General features: G+C 41.0%; 1 protein-coding gene across 4 annotated transcripts in view; it reads left to right on the top strand.

Annotated features, from left to right (window-relative positions):
- Positions 1-19,654, top strand: part of CILK1 (ciliogenesis associated kinase 1) — a 60,652-nt gene extending 40,998 nt beyond the window's left edge. For 3 of the 4 annotated variants that reach the window (XM_032299696.1, XM_032299697.1, XM_032299698.1), the window contains 9 exons: positions 511-643; positions 1,360-1,531; positions 5,116-5,283; positions 7,214-7,534; positions 8,997-9,187; positions 9,307-9,455; positions 11,753-11,881; positions 14,819-14,941; positions 15,960-19,654. In XM_032299696.1, coding sequence (XP_032155587.1) covers positions 511-643; positions 1,360-1,531; positions 5,116-5,283; positions 7,214-7,534; positions 8,997-9,187; positions 9,307-9,455; positions 11,753-11,881; positions 14,819-14,941; positions 15,960-16,114 — 1,541 coding nt within the window. In that variant the 3' untranslated portion in view covers positions 16,115-19,654. Of the gene's footprint in view, positions 1-510; positions 644-1,359; positions 1,532-5,115; positions 5,284-7,213; positions 7,535-8,996; positions 9,188-9,306; positions 9,456-11,752; positions 11,882-13,712; positions 13,774-14,818; positions 14,942-15,959 lie in introns of all 4 variants that reach the window. The other variant, XR_004275613.1, reaches the window with a different exon arrangement.

The raw sequence follows: 19,654 nt of genomic DNA, 5'->3' as shown, positions 1-19,654 counted from the left end.
TGTTACCCAGGCTGGAGTGCAATGGCGCGATCTCGGCTCACCGCAACCTCCGCCTCCTGGGTTCAGGCAATTCTCCTGCCTCAGCCTCCTGAGTCGCTGGGATTACAGGCACGCGCCACCATGCCCAGCTGATTTTTTGTAGTTTTAGTAGAGATGGGGTTTCACCATGTTGACCAGGATGGTCTCGATCTCTTGACCTCGTGATCCACCCGCCTCGGCCTCCCAAAGTGCTGGGATTACAGGCTTGAGCCACCGCGCCCGGCCGAAATTTTCTCTTTTATAAGAAAATCATGCAGATCACCTTTCAATGATTTGCAAAGGGAAATGAATGTAATCTTATGAGAATTTCAAATGATTCTACATTACCTGTGGGATGAATGCATGAAGCCTTTGGTGCCATGCCAGACTACTTTTTAAATTATAACTATTTTGAAAAGAGCAATACAATTGCAAAGAGTAATACAGAAGCAAACCTGCATTTGGATTTCTTCTCCTCTACTGTCTCTACAGGCTTCTTCCATCGAGACTTAAAACCTGAGAACCTCCTCTGCATGGGACCAGAACTTGTGAAAATTGCAGACTTTGGTTTGGCCCGAGAAATCCGATCAAAACCTCCATATACAGATTATGTATCTACCAGATGGTGAATACTGTTTTTCTCAAAAGCATTTATTTGCACTTCTTTAAAAAGATATCATTAAGCTAAGGATAATATTAAAATCACAAACATTAACTTTTCACTAAGGAACAGTGCAGTCTGAAACATGTATTTATAGATATGTTGGTAGTGTACAAGGTTAAAATTTTGTGTTATAAATCATGTTAAAAGAAAACCTATTATGCTTTTCTATAATGTAAATAAAATTTTATATATAGGCCTTCCTGAGGACAGTTTCCCAAAAGAACTATGTAAAATATTCTCCAAAGACCTGCCTTTAAACCATCCAATTGCTATTGTGAAAACTTTGAGACTAGGAATTTGATTTTAAGCCGTTTGCCATGACCGAATAGCCTACACAGAAGTTGTAGGTTTTTTCTCCCTCTCCCTTTCTCTCTTAGTTTTTCCTTCCTCTCTTTTCTCTCTTTTTTCCTAATTCTTACTTTCTCTATGTTTCTCAAAGATGCCATAGAGAAGACTCCTTAGAGAAATGCTCAATAGAAAATATTGTGAACTAGAGAGAAGCACTACTTATCAACAGCAGCCCACGGCAGTTGTGAAGTTCTCCCAATTCCATTACACCACAGTGAACTAGAGAGAAAATAGAAACATATCCACCCCCTCACTGAGAACTGATTGTTATTTAATTTAATGTTTGAGCAGTGGAAGCAATAGCTAGCAGTTCACCTTTGTTCCTCCAGGTACAGGGCTCCAGAAGTACTCCTGAGGTCTACCAACTACAGCTCCCCCATTGACGTCTGGGCTGTGGGCTGCATCATGGCTGAGGTGTACACCCTCAGGCCACTCTTCCCTGGGGCCAGTGAAATTGACATGATATTCAAAATTTGCCAAGTGCTGGGGACACCAAAAAAGGTAATGATACAGAACAAAGGCCAGTGGGCCAAAGCCAGCAGCTTCCCATGCTCCCTCCGCCCAGCCCTGTTCAGCACTGGCACCATTGGGCACCTGCCCATTCTAGACTCTTTGTCTTGACCTCAGTCATTCTCCACTGCCCACGTTCTCAGACACATTTGGCTTCTCTTCTTCCTCCTAAAGTATGACATCTGTCATGGCTCCCTCTGCCTTCCTCTCTATATCATCTCACCTCCCTTGCAGAACTCCTTGGTTCTCATTGCTACGATTCATGCCTGTTCAGACGTCGCTTGACCGTAATCCTTAGCCCCCGACTCCCTACATTATTACTCCACTCACATGTTTCCAATTCTCTATGGGATTTTCTCCTGACTCCCTCACCATCACCTCAAACTCATCATGTCTGAAACATTGCCTTTTGTTTACCATCCTGCTAGCTTCCTTCTTTCATTCTCCATATCTGTTTGTGGTACGATCAGCATCCCAGAGCCCCCACCTTGAGGCTGAATTTCAGCTTTACCTTCTGTCTTTCTCTTACTCCCCTTTTCCTTGATCCAAGCAGTTGGTGGGTAAACGCTGTTGAATATTGCCACGTCACATGTCTCACATAGCTCCCGTCCTTTCAAGTCCACTGCTGCCATCACAGACCGAACCACAGTCACCTACCTATGTCTAATGGTATCTTCTCCATCTTTCTGCCTTCAAGTATTTTCACCCTGGCTTTTTGTTCAGTCTGTGGCCAGATTCAACCTCCTAAAGGACAGCTCTGGTACTGCCTTCCCCTTATAAAAGTATTGGTTGACTCACCATTGCCCAGCCTCGTAACTCCTATTCCTATCCCCACTTCACACCTGTACACCTACCAGCTGCGTGCCCTGGAATTTCCCTGCTTCTGTGCTCTGTACATTTACCTTCTGCCTGAGTGATGTCTGTCACATGGCCATCAGTAATCCTCTTTCTCATGTTTCTCTAATCTCCTCCCCATCTTCAGCTGTGTTCTGTCTTATTAATATAATTATTTGTGTTAATAAGTTGTTTCCTAGACTGTAAGCTCATTCAGGACAAAGATTTGCTGTATGTTTATTTTCCCAGGTCCCAGGACCATTGCTGATACAGACTAGATCCTCAAAAATTGTTTTAAATCATTTGAATGAATTACTAATACCGCTTCTTTAAGAAAGTTTCCTAAGTCCACTGCTGGAATCTTTCTCCTCTGTGTATCTGTACCTGTACCTCTCTTGCAGCTTTTTTCACTTTTTTTTTTCCATTTATTTATTTTATTGCATTTTAGGTTTTGGGGTACATGTGAAGAACATGCAAGATTGTTGCATAGGTACACACGTGGCAGTGTGATTTGCTGCCTTCCTCCCCATCACCTACATCTGGCATCCCTCCCCTTGCTATCTCTCCTCAACTCCCCACCCCCCACCGTCCCTCCCCTATTTCCCCCCAACTGACCCCAGTGTGTAGTTGCTCCTCTCCTTGCGTCCATGTGTTTTCATTGTTCAACACCCGCCTATGAGTGAGAACATGTGGTGTTTGATGTTCTGCTCTTCTGTCAGTTTGCTGAGAATGATGGTTTCCAGGTTCATCCATGTCCCTACAAAGGACACAAACTCATCGTTTTTGATGGCTGCATAATATTCCATTGTGTATATGTGCCACATTTTCCACACTACCAGACTTCAAACTATACTACAAGGCTACAGTAATCAAAACAGCATGGTACTGGTACCAAAACAGAGATATAGACCAATGGAACAGAACAGAGGTCTCGGAGGCAACACAACATATCTACAACCATCTGATCTTTGACAAACCAGACAAAAGCAATGGGGAAAGGATTCCCTGTTTAATAAATGGTGTTGGGAAAACTGGCTAGCCATGTGCAGAAAGCAGAAACTGGACCCCTTCCTGACACCTTTCACTAAAATTAACTCCAGATGGGTTAAAGACTTAAACATAAGACCTAACACCATAAAAACCCTAGAAGAAAATCTAGGCAAAACCATTCAGGACATAGGCGTAGGCAAGGACTTCATGACCAAAACACCAAAAGCATTGACAACAAAAGCCAAAATAGACAAATGGGACCTAATCAAACTCCACAGCTTCTGCACAGCAAAAGAAACAGTCATTAGAGTGAATCGGCAACCAACAGAATAGGAAAAAATTTTTGCAGTTTACCCATCTGACAAAGGGCTGATATCTGTAATTTACAAAGAACTAAAGCAGATTTACAAGAAAAAAACAAACAAGCCCATTCAAAAGTGGGCAAAGGATATGAACAGATACTTTACAAAAGAAGACATACATGAGGCCAACAAACATATGAAAAAATGCTCATCATCACTGGTCATCAGAGAAATGCAAATCAAAACTACATTGAGATACCATCTCACTCCAGTTAGAATGGCGATCATTAAAAATCTAGAGACAACAGATGCTGGAGAGGATGTGGAGAAATAGGAACACTTTTGCACTGTTGGTGGGAGTGTAAATTAGTTCAACCATTGTGGGAGACAGTGTGGTGATTCCTCAAGGACCTAGAAATAGAAATTCCATTTGACCCAGCAATCCCATTACTGGGTATATATCCAAAGGATTATAAATCGTTCTACTATAAGGACATGTGCACACGAATGTTCATTGCAGCACTGTGTACAATAGCAAAGACCTGGAACCAACCCAAATGCCCATCGATGATAGACTGCACAGGGAAAATGTGGCTTTTGTCACTTTTTACTCTGCATTATTACTCTGTTTTTAATTAAATGTCCTCTTTTATCTTTTAGAACAGTAATATCTTTAAGGGCAGGATTTATATTGGATCTCCAACAACACTAAGCATATAGGAGGCATTCTAGAGCTATCAAGTGAATGAATGATAAAAGCTATACATATTGCCACTTGGCTTTTAAAAAGAGTAGGGGAAAAATTACCTTAGCCTGTATGTTATAAAATAGAAGAGTGTTAGAACTCAAAGGAACCATAAAGACCATTTCTTTTGCATTTTCTATCATTCACTCCAACATTTAGTGTCCCACAGAAATGATGCATGAAAAAGTGGAAAGTTTGACACTTTTGAGACTGGGTGAAGCACCTTTCCTTACTGCTGGTCTTCTCCACATGTATACTTTGAATCATCAAGTTGAAGATATAAGTAGAGTTTCACAATTTATTTGCCCAGGAACAGGATGTTTTGTTTTATGTTGTTTTCCCCCAAAGAATATCTCATTGGCAGTTTCCAGAACCTCTGTCTCATGGAACACAGTTGGGGAAATATTAATTTGGTTCAATCCCAAAATCTCAACAGATGGGCTATCTTACATAAAGATTATAAAACAAGTTGGCAAATCTGATATCTTTTCCACTCCTCCCCAGATTTCATGGTTTTGGTAATCTTTCTATTTATACAACTCTATTTCTCATTCCATACAGTGCTATGGTAATGAATGTGGGTGGTTAATGAATGTGAGTGGGTAATGACATGGTTGCCTTTCCATTTGGGCGCACACACCAGAATACAAACTTATATCACAGCAATTGGCTGAGCAAGGTTTTCTATCTTTTCCTTCTTTCAGACGGACTGGCCTGAAGGCTACCAACTTTCAAGTGCAATGAACTTCCGCTGGCCACAGTGTGTACCCGATAACTTAAAGACCTTGATTCCCAATGCTAGCAGTGAAGCAATCCAGCTCCTGAGAGACATGCTTCAGTGGGATCCCAAGAAACGACCAACAGCTAGTCAGGTTTTCCTCCATTTTCTTCTGCTTGATGTGCTTCTTATGAATTCATATCTAACTCCGAATAATTTCTTTAAATTGCGTAGGAAATATTTAGTATTATGGGTGAGAAATAGTACAGAATACCACTAATGGTGTACTACATAAGGTATGAGAACTTAAAATAGTTTGAAACTTACTGGGTATAAAGTAATTAAGATGTAAACAATATAGTTGCTTTGAAAATATAGTTCACATGATACATCACCATTTGTATGGAAATGGAAATAAACATATATTTTTCTGCCTTTGGAGAATGTTTTCAAATCTATTCTCTATGAGTTACAATTATATAGTAGTTTGTTTATAAGCCAGTACTGGTTGTTAAAATGTAACTTCATATCATGTAAAGTCCGACTGATTCATGACCTAAAGAGATCAGATGAGGTAGAGCTAGGAGAGTAACTGCACTTAGCATTTCATAGCACTTTACAGTGTGCAAATGCTTGAGTATGTTTTATATGATTTTCACTTGAAATGAAGTCAGGTTCTCTGACTTCATAGCTCCTGCTTTCCCAACGACTTAGACTTAAATAATGAAATATAACCAAAAGAGGTGTGGTAATGCTGTGGGCTCTTATCACTCACAGGCCTCTTGCAAGCCTCCTATTGTGGTAGTTATGTCTGGCCCCTTTGCAGCTTGTCTCATTGACAGTTACATTGCTCAGAGGATCAAATAAATGACCAATTCTAATCAGAGAAAATGATTCAGAAGAAGAGGAGTGATGAGGATATTTGAAGAAAGTGCCAACATGGTGGTAGAATTTGTGATAGCAGGGGAGATGATAGCTGGAGGAATAGTTAAGGAGTGTAGAAAAGCAGTTTCCACAAGCTCAAGGAAGAAATAACCACAATTTGGTGTCATAAGACTTTGGATGGCTCGAGAGTTAGAAGGCTCTCAGAAATGCACTCCTGGTGGTGAAATTCACAAATATCTGCAGGGCAGGAAAGCAGCTTTTCGATGAACGCAGTTTTTTAAAGGATGCGTATAAGAAATGAAAAAGATTCTATAACCAGAAACCAAGAGAGGAATGTATGCTTTTAAGAATAGTGTGAAAAGCTAAAAATACCCCCCAAATCAGTTAAGACTTGCAAAAATGTCTGCAACTACAGAGAAGGCTTTCAAACTATAATAGATGCTAATATCTGGGACCTCTACCAGGTTATCCCCATTAATTGCCTCTGTATCTACACTTGCATATAATCATCACAGATGTTTATAACTGTCCCAGGCTTGCTAAGAAAGATTATGCTATCCTTAATGACTTTCATTCAAAAAGACGAGAATACAGGGAATATTTCAGAAAGAATTGTAAACCCCAAACCTTAAGTTATCTCTTGGCTATATAGAAAACTCAGTTATCCAGAACAACTGACAGCGTTTTGTTCTTGATAGAGAAGGTTTAACTATATCATGTTTTACACTTCTGGCACTTTCGGGGTAAAAGCATATGTGCCTGCTTATTTTGTACTCAATTCTTCAGTGTCTTCCAGGATCATTATGTTCGGTTCTTTCAGTTTTTAATTATTATTTTTTTCTTCTTCCATGGAATGAGGAAATAGGCTTAGAAGGATGAAGTACCCTATTTAAGACACATAGCAAATGAGTTACAAAACCAGGATCTGTGTTGATCCAGAATGCTTTTTAGAAGTAGCCAGGGTAACAGCAGTGTCACTGGCTACTATATAGAAATGATTTTGTGTTGCAATCATTACATATATTTTATGGTATCTTAGATAAGAAAAATCACAAGGGTATTACAAATTCAAGATGCTGTTTTCTAGTTGGGCTAAGAAACGGTAGTAAACTGGTCACAATGAAATATAGCCCAGTAATCAAGATAGTAGCAACTTTCCTGGCTAGACTTTTCTCCTAAAGCCTTCTTTGTCATTCCAGGCACTTCGATATCCTTACTTCCAGGTTGGACACCCACTAGGCAGCACCACACAGAGCCCTCAGGAATCAGGAAAACCACAGAAAGGCATCCTGGAAAAGGCAGGCCCACCTCCTCATATTAAGCCAGTCCCTCCTGCCCAGCCACCAACCAAACCACACACACGAATTTCTTCACGACAACATCAAGCCACCCAGCCCTTTCTGCATCTCACGTACCCCTACAAAGCAGAGGTCTCCAGGACAGATCACCCGAGCCATCTCCAGGAGGACAAGCCAAGCCCGTTGCTTTTCCCAGCCCTCCACAACAAGAATCCCCAGTCGGTGAGCAGCCCAGATTCACTAGTGAGCTTTGTGTCTGCTTATTCCTCTTCTGACCCCACTTATTGTGTGACATATTTTCTCTTTCCGTATACAGAGTCTAATCACGGTAGATTTACGTTTGCAACAACATGGAATTGTGAAAAGACCCTTGGCTTTGGAGTGAAAGATCTAAATTCAAGTTCTGGATGTGCCTGTTAATAACATTGTCACTCATGGGGACAGCTGTAGGGTAGTGGTTGGGAGCTGGCCTCTGCAGCCAGACCGCCAGGGGTTCAAATCTCAGCTGTGCTATTTAATAGCTTTATACCTGTGCAATTTACCTGGCCTCTCTGTTCCTCATTTTCCTCATCTGTAAACTAAGGATAATAATAGTAGCTAACTGCTACAACTGCTTTCAGGACTAATGAGTTAAAACGAAAAGAATTCAGAATAATACCTGGCACCTAGTTACAACTCCGTAAAGGTTAGTAGTTGTTATCATTCATCCCTGTGGACTCAGTTTCCTCATCCGTAAAACGAAGAGTATAGCGCACATCTTACCTACCAGACAGGGTTGTTCATGAAGATCAAAGGTCATGATATTTATAAGATGTTTTGAAAAGCATAGAAGCACTGTATTAATATTTATAATTGTTACCCATATTATTGCTGTTAATCAATACTGTTAATGCTGGGCTATTAACTGAGCCCAGATCCTTCTGCTCCTCTTGGGCTGGTTTTCAAGAGAAAACAATGAGTGTTAGATTTAATAAAATAATAACCTTACAAGGGGTTCTGTTTTTTACTAGCTTTGCAGTGCTGTCTGAAGAGGCCAACTTTCTATCACTTGTTCGAAAAAGTGGCACTTTCTGTGTCGGTTAGTATTTGCTGAGTGCTGGCCCCCAGCCACAATAGTGTGAGACATTGCCAGATCAGGGTGGCATCTCTGGCCTGTTCACTTTATTCCAGCATACAATTTCGAAGTGGTGTGTGTATGGAAATGTCCTGTTGTAGCTAATTCTTTATAGCTAAGAGATAGTAACCATACCTACTGAGAAGGAAAAAAAAAAAAAAAGCATTATCTGCATTGATTTCTGTAAAAGGTCAGGCAAGCTGACATCTTAGCCTTAATTTCTTTCATCCATTTTTATAACAGTAGAAATCACATGAACTCATCTAGGATGAGACTGTGCATGAATCTAGTCACCTTTCTGGTGTGTGAGAAATACCTTAAACATTTTTTTATCCTTATTTTACACAACTTTAACGTCTTCAGTGGATGGCAGCTGATGTGATCCATGCAGGATGAGTGAGACAGAAAGATTGGGAATGTGTTTTCCACAATTGCCCTTCAGATCAGCAATGCTATGCCCCAGGAGCCTCCTTTGCATAGCAGAGGAAGTTTAGAATGGAGATTACTCATGGATGAGTTCCATTAATGCCAAGTATTGCTTCCCCCTCCCCACCCCACTTGTTTACACAGAAAATCGCAGCTGGCCTGGAACACAAAAATGGTGAGATAAAGCCAAAGAGTAGGAGAAGGTGGGGTCTTATTTCCAGGTCGGCAAAGGATTCAGATGATTGGGCTGACTTGGATGACTTGGATTTCAGTCCATCCCTCAGCAGGATCGACCTGAAAAACAAGAAAAGACAGAGTGATGACACTCTCTGCAGGCAAGTGTGCTGCTCACATTCATAAACACACTGAAGCTGGGATTTGTGAGATTATTGGTACATATCTGAGGATATATGCTGTCTCTCATGCTGACCCAAGCCATGCTGTCTTCATTCAGGTTTGAGAGTGTTTTGGACCTGAAACCCTCTGAGCCCGTGGGCACAGGAAACAGTGCCCCCACTCAGACGTCATATCAGCAGCGAGACACACCCACCCTGAGATCTGCAGCCAAGCAGCACTATTTGAAGCACTCTCGATACTTGCCTGGTAATATAAATGACTTGGCTTTACTTTGACTTTTGATAAGAAATCCTGTCCTTGGAATCACGTATCACTCACAAAGATTCTGTTTTAGAAGGCAGATACTAGGGGATTCCCTTCAGAACTGAGGGACACATCACAGAAATATTTGCTGAAGCCCAAGCTTCACATTTTTTTTTTTTTTAAACGGAGTCTTGCCCTGCTGCCCAGGCTGGGTGCAATGGTGGTACCTTGGCTCACGACAGTCTCTGCCTTCTGGGTTCAAGTGATTCTCCTGACTCAGCCTCCCGAGTAGCTGGGACTACAGGTACCCACCACCACACCCAGCTAATTTTTGTATTTTTTACTAAAGATGGGGTTTCACCATGTTGACCAGGCTGGTCTTGAACTCCTGACCTCAAGTGATCCACCCACCTCAGCCTCCCAAAGTGCTGGATTACAGGCATGAGCCACTGTGCTAGCCTCAGGCCTCATATTTTTATCTTTTATAGTCACTCAAGATACGAAATATGGTATAGGAAACTGGGTCCAGCCTCCAGGGAGAAAGGAACTGGCAAGAGCTGGGTGGCGTGTCTGAGGCCCCTCTACCAGACCAGGTTTAGGGGAAATTGCCAATAGGGAAACCAGGACAGAAGCTTAGACACACCATCCTGGCAGTAATATGGGGGTTAAATATCAGTGCTATAGTTTTGTGGGTTCCCAAGCCTTTCTCTTGATTTTCTATATTCCAAACGTACATTAGTGAATCATTCATTCAATACATGTGTATCAAGCATCTACTGCATGCCAAGCACTGGGAATATTATTGCAAACGAAATAGCCAAGCAGAGCCACTCAGTCGCACAACTCTGGGAAATTCCTTCATGTTGTGGTCTACACAGCGGTTTTATACAGCAGCTTTGCAAACAACACCCTCACCCTCACACAGCTCACATGCTAGCGGTGGGAGTGAGACTTTAATAGATAGACACACAGTAATCACAGATCGTAAAAGAATGGTCAGGTAGGGCCTCTCTGAACAAGTGACTTGGCTGGGCCCTAAAGAATGAGAAGGAACCAAATGTGCAGAGAGCTGAGGGCAGAGCACAGCAGGGAGAGGGGAACAGTGAGTGAAAGATCTGGAGCCAGGAGTGGGCTTGTCCTGTGAGAGGAACGGCAGAGGCCAGTGTGGCCAGAGCACTGTGGGAAAGGAGGTGACATAACGTGTAGTATGAGGCATCTTTTGGGGCCTTGTAAGAAATTTGAATTTTACTTCATGAGCAGTGAGAAGTCCTTGAAGGGTTTTAACTGAAGGAGTGATGTGGTTGTACCAACACCTCTGTGCTGAGTAGGGAGGGGCCGGCAAGCTGTAGCTGTCATCCAGGTGAGGGGGATGGCGGCACAGGCTGGGGTGCAGTCAGAAGGGAGGGATGGGGTGGGAATGGCAGGCCCTCCTGATGCATGAAATTCCTCACCGTCTGGGAATGTCGTCTAAATACTGCTAAACTTCATCAGGATTGACATTTTGGTCTTAGAAGATTGGCCTGACAGGCCCCAGGATGATCCAGAAGAGAGATCCAGATAACAGGTGTAGGGTGATGCAGTAGGCAGGGCCAAGCCTTGAATTACAGTGACCACAGGCAGAAAGGAGCAGGGAGTGAATCCGAGAGCTTTTTATTTCTTTTTGGTTGTAGAGGAAGGAGAAGAAGGATAAAGGGGGAATTTAAACTGTCAGTTCTGAAAAATAGCTGCAGTGCCAGTGGGAATGGGGGTGATCTGGAGGAAAAGTGGCTTTTGTCCTGAGGTCAAGGTCAAGGCAGCCCCATTCTGGGAGGCCTTGGGTGTGAGGGACCACAGTCGGTGAGAGTTCCTTGTACAGACCAGAGTCATCAGCACGTGAGGGTAGCAATGGTCCTGGTTGGGTGAGAAGAACCCTGGGGACAAGACAGAACGAGGAGAGCAGAGAGCTGCAGAGTTGGAGGCTAGGGGTTTGGGATAGAGAAGAAACTGAAGACTGAAAGGAAGTGGTCTGTAAAGGGGAAGAACAGAACGTCCAGCAGCTGCAAAGCCCAGGATGGCACGAGAGGGTCAAGATGTGGAACAGATCCATTGGTAGAAGCGGAAGAGGCCTCTCTTGGGCACCTATAAGTGAGACGTCTTTCCTCTGACATCTGTCAGATGACATCATCACACTCAGTTTTTGTTTTGATTATTGCATTATAGAATGTTTTTGACAAATGGCATTCTGCATTAATTTCATCTTTGTAGTCTGGTATAAGATTCAATGTGTATTTTGCATTTTAAAATCATTTCTTCTCTATTAGGGATAAATATAAGAAACGGCATACTCTCGAATCCTGGCAAGGACTTTATTCCACCTAATTCGTGGTCTAGTTCTGGCTTGTCTGGAAAATCTTCAGGGACAGTGTCAGTAATCAGCAAAGTAAATTCAGGTGAGTAATGATCATTAACCCCCAAATTTGCAAAAAACAAATTCCCTGGATGCAGTAAGGTGGGCACAGGGAACCATGGGACGAGCTTTGGAAGCACAGGGGCCTTTGTGGTCTGAAAGCTCAGGCCTCTTTTCCAGCCCTATCCTCCTGTCTCTTTCTTGGCTGTGGTCCCTGGGAACTCAGCCAGCTCCCATAGGAGTCTGCCTTCAAGGGTAGCTGGGGAGTAGAGCACAGTCTTCCCTGGCTCAAGGGAAGGAAAGGAAACAAAAATACCTGGACAGACTACTACTAGGCCGGACGGCCAAGGCCCTGGCTGCAGCAGACACCCTCCTCCTGAGATAGAAGTCACCCTTGGCTGTGTCTGCCTTGTTCCAGCCCATCCCCTCCTTCTGATGACCCAACTGCAGACCCAGTATCAAGATCCCTTCTAGTTGGAAGGTGGACAGTTTGGAAGGCCCTCCCCACTCTTTTTGTTAAATGGATGAATGAATTTCCTGAGTCCTAATGCTGACCAACCCTGTTCACAGTAGAAGCGTTTCCCACATCAGTTTTCCCTCACGCAGGCAGCCCCTGCCAGGTGCTGCTTCCCCTCTGCACTGCCAACTGGGCTTCGCTTCTCCCTGCCCTCATCCATTAAGTGTTTGTTTATCTTAAGGAATACAAAAAAGAAAGAGATAGTATAGCAATGCCTGTATAGCCACCACTCAGCTTAAGAAGTCAAACTTTGGCCAGGCAAGGTGGTTCATGCCTGTAATCCCAACACTTTGGGAGGCTGAGGCAGGCAGATCACTTGAGGTCAGGAATTCAAGACCAGCCTGGCCAACATGGCAAAACCCTGTCTCTACCTAAAATATAAAAATTAGCCATTCATGGTGGCAACAGGCCTATAATCCCAGCTACTCAGGAGTCTGAGTCAGGAGAATCACTTGAACCTGGGAGGTGGAGGTTGCAGTGAGCCGAGATTGTGCCACTGTACTCCAGGCTTGGTGATAGAGCAAGATTCTGTCTCAAAAAAAACAACAAAAAACAAACAAAGTTAAACTTGGCAAATGCACATAAAGCCCAGTGTCTGGGCCTTTCCTTCCCATCCTCCCTCCTTCCCCTTACCACCCTCCATGCCAGCCTAATCAAGTTTTTATTTGGGTTTGTATAAACTTCATAGTGTGGCTTTGCAGGTTTTAAAATTTATTTGAACATAATCTTGGATCACTGCTTCATGCATTTTAATAAATATGTGTATAGCTATTATAGAGATATATATTATAAAACATATATACACAATACCATAACTTATTATTTATGTAGACTATGATTTATGTATGCCTTCTCTTCTTGATAAACATGTAAGTTGTTTGCAATTTTTGCTACTAGAAAAAGAGCTGAGATGATTATTGTACCCTATTGTTACGCACAAGTGTCAGGATTCCTCTGGGTATGATAAATAGTGGTCAACATTTTATTTTATTTTATTTTATTTTATATTTTATTTTTTTATTTATTTGAGATGAAGTGTTGCTCTGTTCCCCAGGCTGGAGTGCAGTGGCACAATCTCGGCTCACTGCAACCTCTGCCTCCCAGGTTCAAGCAATTCTCTTGCTTCAGCCTCCCTTGTAGCTAGGATTACAGGCGTATGCTACCACACCCAGGTGTTTTTTTGTTTGTTTTTTGTTTTCGTATTTTTAGTAGAAACAGGGTTTCACCATGTTGAGCAGGCTGGTCTAGAACTCTGGTGATCCATCCACCTCAGTCTCCCAACATTCTGGGATTACAGGTGTGAGCCATCAGAGTCAACATTTTAGGTTAAAGGGTGTGCTCATCTTCAACTTCACAGATACTGCCAAACAGCTCTCCAGTAGGATATGGGAGTTGCTCTGCATCCTTGATGCCACTTGGTACTGTCTGACAAGTGTGAAATGTTGTCCTCTTGTGGTTTAAACTTGCATGTGCTGTTTACTAATGGGGTTCATCATCTTTTCCTGTGTTTGTTGACTATATGTTTTTTCTCTTTTATGACTTACCTATTCAAATTATCTTCCCATTTTTCTTCATTCACCAAAGTGTGAAATGCACTCCCGCTGACCAACACAACTCCTCACACAGGCATTCCAGCCTGTGTTTCCTACTCTGCTTTAAGCAGTTGCTAAAAAGCCTCTGTGTTGTGGAAACAGAGCAACTGTACCACTTATTGACTTTTCTTAATGGATAGAACTTCCATTTTTATAATGCGCAATAATGACAGTCTTCATTATTCCATGTGTACCTTCAAGCCTTAATAATAAGAATTATAGATATTCATTCACCCATCCAATATTAACTGATTACCTGCTATATGCAAGGCATTCAGTTATCCTCCCCAGAGTACAAAGATAAGTAGCATACAGTCCCTGCCCTTAAAGCTCTCCCAAGTGGAAATGACATAAAAAGTGAATGTATTTAGTATTTTTTAAAATGGTTAATTTTTCTGATGTGGATAAGAATATTTAGTATGTTATTACTTATCACAGCTAAATAATATAACCTGGTGTGTTGATCTGTAAGAAAATGGTTAAATGGACTATGGTTTAGCCATACTCTAGAATATATGTATACTGACATGGAAGGATAGCTATATTATGGAGTAAAGAAAGCAAATTTTAGAACAGTCTAAAACTACTCTTACAAAAGGAAATAAAAAATGTCACAGCCAACCAATCCTGCATTGGCTGCCCCCTACAGGAGCAGCGCTGTCTTTGACCCTTACAGTCTTTGTGACAGGGTCAGAAAAACTAGCCAGGTGTGGTGGGATGTTCGGCTCAGAATTCATTTTTATCACGATTTGCTATTTTCCCTCAAAGTAAACACTTGGTTTGTTATTGCCCTGCAATGCTGTCATTTAACCTTTTGATGTCCTGGGTCCATGTCTTTGTGGTAAAAGAGCTTTTTGCTTTTGCAAATCAGTTGGTTCCAGCTCTACAAGTTCTAGTGGACTGACTGGAAACTATGTCCCTTCTTTTCTGAAAAAAGAAATTGGTTCTGCTATGCAGAGGGTACACCTGGCACCTATTCCAGACCCTTCCCCTGGTGAGTTCTATTTTAAATGATTCATGAATTGACTCAATAAATGGTTACTCAACAACTACTCTTGACATGATTGTTCATCTTACAACTGCATGTTGTAGGCTTGGGATCCACCAATAAATGAGACTTGCCCTCTACAGATAATAAGTAAGCTGAATAAGTGCTATATAACATATAGTAAGTCAGATGCTTACTGACTCACTGCTAAGAAGAAAAATACAGCAGACAGGAGGTAGGGATTATGGGGGTTGGAGTGTGGGGTACAGGTTGCAATTTTAGATAGAGTAGCTAAAGAAGAGCTCACTGCAAAGGAGTTGTTGAGTAAAGACCTGGAGGAGGTGATTGAGCAAGCATGCGGTATGAGTGAGGCTTTTCCAGACAGGAGATTCTTCTGTGCTTGAGCTTTGAGGCAGAACTGGCCTGACAAATTCAAGGAGCAGGAAGGACGCCAGAGTGCGGGAGTGACATGAGTGAGAGGGGGCGTAGCAAGACGAGGTCAGGGGCGGTAAGCATGTTGTCATGGATTCTGAGTGACGTGGAGCCCCCAGAGGGCTTTGAGTCCAGAAGTGAGGTGATCTGACAGCGATCTTCACGGGCTCCCCCAAGCTGCTGTTGTCATTAGACTGAAGCAGGGGCAAGGCTGGAAGCAGGGAATCCAATTAGGAGGATGTTGAAATTATCCAGGCAAGAAGTGATGCTGGCTTGGGCCAGTGTGGTAATAGTTGAGCTGGTAAAAAGCTACCAGGTTCTGTAAATATTTAGAAGGTAGAGCTAAGAGGATATGCTGACAAATTATATGTGGGACATGAAAAAAAGAGGAGCCAAGAATCATGCCATTATTTTTGGCCTGACAACTTTAAAATGTTGTCTTTAACTGCAGTAGAGAAGATTATAAGAACGAGACAACTTGCTCCTCTTGAACTTCTTATTTTCTCATGTTTTTGTCACCAGAATGCAATTCTTTGCACTTTGCTTGCATTGGCCCCATATCAGTCCTGTCAGCCTTTTTCTTTCATTGCAGGTTATTCCTCTCTGAAGGCCATGAGACCTCATCCTGGGCGACCTTTCTTCCACACCCAGCCTAGAAGCACTCCCGGGTTGATACCACGGCCTCCAGCCGCCCAGCCAGTGCATGGCCGGACAGACTGGGCTTCCAAGTACGCATCTCGGCGATGACTATCTGCCTTGGTGATGAATCTCTTCGTAGGGAGAAGCAGGACGCTTTTTCTCAGCTGACGAATGTTCTACCTGCAAGACGTGAAGAGGGCATAAAAGCAAATCAACACTTTATAGTTATTCTGAACTAAGACATGTCAATATTCTTTTTTAAAGTTTTTTTTTTAATATTGATTTGAATGCAGTACGCTTTTTTGTATAAAATTATTTTATTCTAAAACTGGGTCCCATTATTTTCTTAAACAACAGCATTTTGTATATATGGATTATGTTTTAGCATTTTATACAGTCAACTTTGTAATGAACTTTTAAAAGATTAATTGATTTTCCTTTGGGGTTCCAGATAATATTTTATACAGATTTTGAAAAATGTAATAATATTAATGCAGTATTGCAACAGGGGTGCAATTTAAGGCTATGTGATAGAGGCTCAGTGTGTGCAGTTATTTATGAAGTGGTTAAATTTTAAGTATGGCTCACTAGGTACTTCAGCCTTTCTTGGACTGTTGTTAGAAAAGTGATCCTCTGCTTTTCCTAATAAGTCATTGGTTTGGTTTTTGGGTACCACCCTGCTGCTGCTCTAAAAAAACTATTAGATAATTGGCTTTGTTTTATTTTTGTTCCCCAGATGAAAGAAGACTAAATAAATACATTTTAAAAAATTTTCCCAACACCCTTTAATTTGGCTTCAGATAGCAAATGAAACCAGGCTTAATCATATTATGCCATTATATTCTCATTTATTCTATTTTTGAAATCAAATTGTATGTGTACCAATAAAAGGAGAGCTTTCTGCATCAAAAGGCTCTCAACATAAAGGTTAATACAGTCAATCAAACTTACATTCCTGCAAAGGTGCATAGCCAAAAAACTAAGTATCAAAGCAGCAGAAGGTTTCGATGGTAATAACTGAGATGGAATTTTGCGCCTGGCTCAGTTCTCCAGATCCGGCTAGGAGCAGTCAATGACTAATCTTCTATCCTAGCCAAATTCTCAGGACAACTGGGGAGCAGAAAGAGTTATGGCAGAGGTTCCACTCATCTGCGAAGTCACAGTCACATGCCACGTTTGATTTCCTAACCCTGGTGTAGTATCTTTCAAGAGTGAGAACTTTATGTGTTGGGCAGAGGCTGTTTCATTGAGAGGAATGTTTACAACAATTTCGAAAATGACAAAGCCAGTTTGGAGACAGAAAAAGACAAAAGGTCCATCTCTATATGGTACATTTGCCTCATTCACGGTTACCTTAAAGGCAAGAGGGAAAGTCACCATCAGTGAATGCAATGTAATCTCAAGAGCGTATTGACTCATATTCTCTTAAGGGCTCAAACTACTCTCTGTTGGTTCTGGGTTCCAGGATAATGGCAGGTTGAACCATATGTAAGTGATCATTTTTATAAGTTAAAATGATAGGTGAAATGAATATAGACACTTCCATATGGTTCAACCGAATGAGTTGGTAAATAATTGCTTTGGTGTATTAATAATATGTTGCATTCTGAACGAATTACCATGGCTTCCAAAGGGCCCTAACCTAAAATCAGAGAGTAATTTATGCTTTGGAGAATCTGACTCAAAAATATACTTGACCAAGCACCGTGATTCCTAGGGGCATGAGAAAAGCACATAATGGATGTGGATGTGATAGGTGGTCTTTTCCTGTTAACAAGCTGGCAGCAAAGCTTCGGAAAATATACATGCAAGCACAACTTGAAGCTGAATTCATTTCTGTATTATATTCTCAACTCATTATCTAAAGCATCAGAAAATGTGTTTTCAGAGATGAGTCCTTTACTATAAGGTTAAAATTTATTTTCCTTTTCTGTATTATATATAAAGAGTAAATTAATCTGAAACCTTGCCCAGCTTGCTGGAAAGCAGGTTTTAAATTGTAAATATTCCTTAGAGGAGCAAATGGATTGTTTAATACCATAGTCTTGGTAATCTAGCTTATATAAGGTCATTACATTTTTTTAATTGAAAAACCTAGTTACTTAATTATTTCACATTATAAAATTGTTTTTCTAATACTTTTGTAGGGCCCAAATTCAGAAAATACTTCACTCTCTTCCTTTTATGCTTTCCTTTGTTTACCAGCAGACAACTTCCTGGGGAAACCAAACCATATTCATAAAAAAGTCAAGTAGCTGATGTGCAGTTGAGAAAACTAGAGGACTGAAAAAACAAATTCTAACTAGCAAATGCTATGAAGGACTCTTCCTCCCCCTCTCTGAAATGGGTGAAGGACTAATTGTGTATACAAGCTATGCACTATAGAAGGGAATATTAACCATTTCTTTTGTCTCTTTCTGTTTTTGTTCTGACTGAGATCTGTTACATGAAAATAAAATGCTACTTGTTAGCTATATTTTTTGTTATTATAGAATTATAAAATGTAATATAAGACCAACAGAAATGATGTACCTGTAACTGTACCTATCAGGACCATACCTCATTTACAATCAGAAAGCTTACTGGGATGTCAGGAAATGATACAGGGTTGGTTCTCATTTCATGCTGAAAGGAGACAAAAGTTCAGTGACAAAGGTGTGCTGTGCGGGCACCGATGTGCCCCATGTAGAGTGAGCAGAGCAGGGAAAACTGCATTTGCATAAAACTACTCTTGACATGGTTGTTCATCTTACAATAAAATTTCATTCATTACCAAGCCCTCAACCCAGCTCATATATGATAGGTTTTATGTAGGAAGAAACTTGATTTTCAAATAATTTTTAAAGTGTATCTCTTACCTAAAGGACTATATACATCTAATAAAGTAACACTTTGTCATTTTCTGGAGTTATCAAAAATTGTATACCATCAAGACAGCACAAAATGAGAATTATTTTGTTTTTAAGTGCAACTACAGGTACTGTTGGAGTTAATGGGCACCATGCTGTCTCATGAAGTAGCATTTCCCTACCATCAAGCCATTGTTTTGTGCCATTTAAAAGAGGAAAAAAAGGAATTTAGGCTGTACATTTCAGTTCAGTGTATGACCAAAAGCAATATGTTTATAAGAAGATGTTTGACATACTCTTATTTTATATCATTTAAAGCATACTGTAGCAATTTGTTTGTTTAATATATGTAGTTAATTTTTAGAATTATTTTTACTATTTCCGACCAAATGTACTGTACTTTTATATAATTTATTGTAAGGAGTTTCTCATGGAAACCATTAGGAAGACAGACTGGAGGTAAATATCACATAAATCTGTATTACCAGTTTCTCATAGACACTGTGCTAATGTGAATTTTAGATGAACTGAATCAAGTCTTCTGTTCTCAGATATCTCAGTACAGATAGAAATTAGTCACCTGATTTGATTACAATGGAGTAACTGACGATATATTTATTTATAAAGCAAATTTTCATAACAATGAGAAGATAGGAAGACAGAAAACCACTTAAGCAAGACCCTTCTGAAATAAAAATGTTACTTTTTAAATAGTTTGTCCTGAGGTGTTTAAAAATGTCAACCTTATGTAAGGAAAAATTTCCTGCTCCAAATAAAGTTGAAGTTTAAGAAAAATTGA

Source organism: Sapajus apella, unplaced genomic scaffold (assembly GCF_009761245.1).
Source record: "Sapajus apella isolate SASKATOON/1434 unplaced genomic scaffold, GSC_monkey_1.0 scaffold41, whole genome shotgun sequence".
Taxonomy (NCBI): Eukaryota; Metazoa; Chordata; class Mammalia; order Primates; family Cebidae; genus Sapajus; species Sapajus apella.
This window is presented reverse-complemented; position numbering and strand designations above follow the sequence as displayed.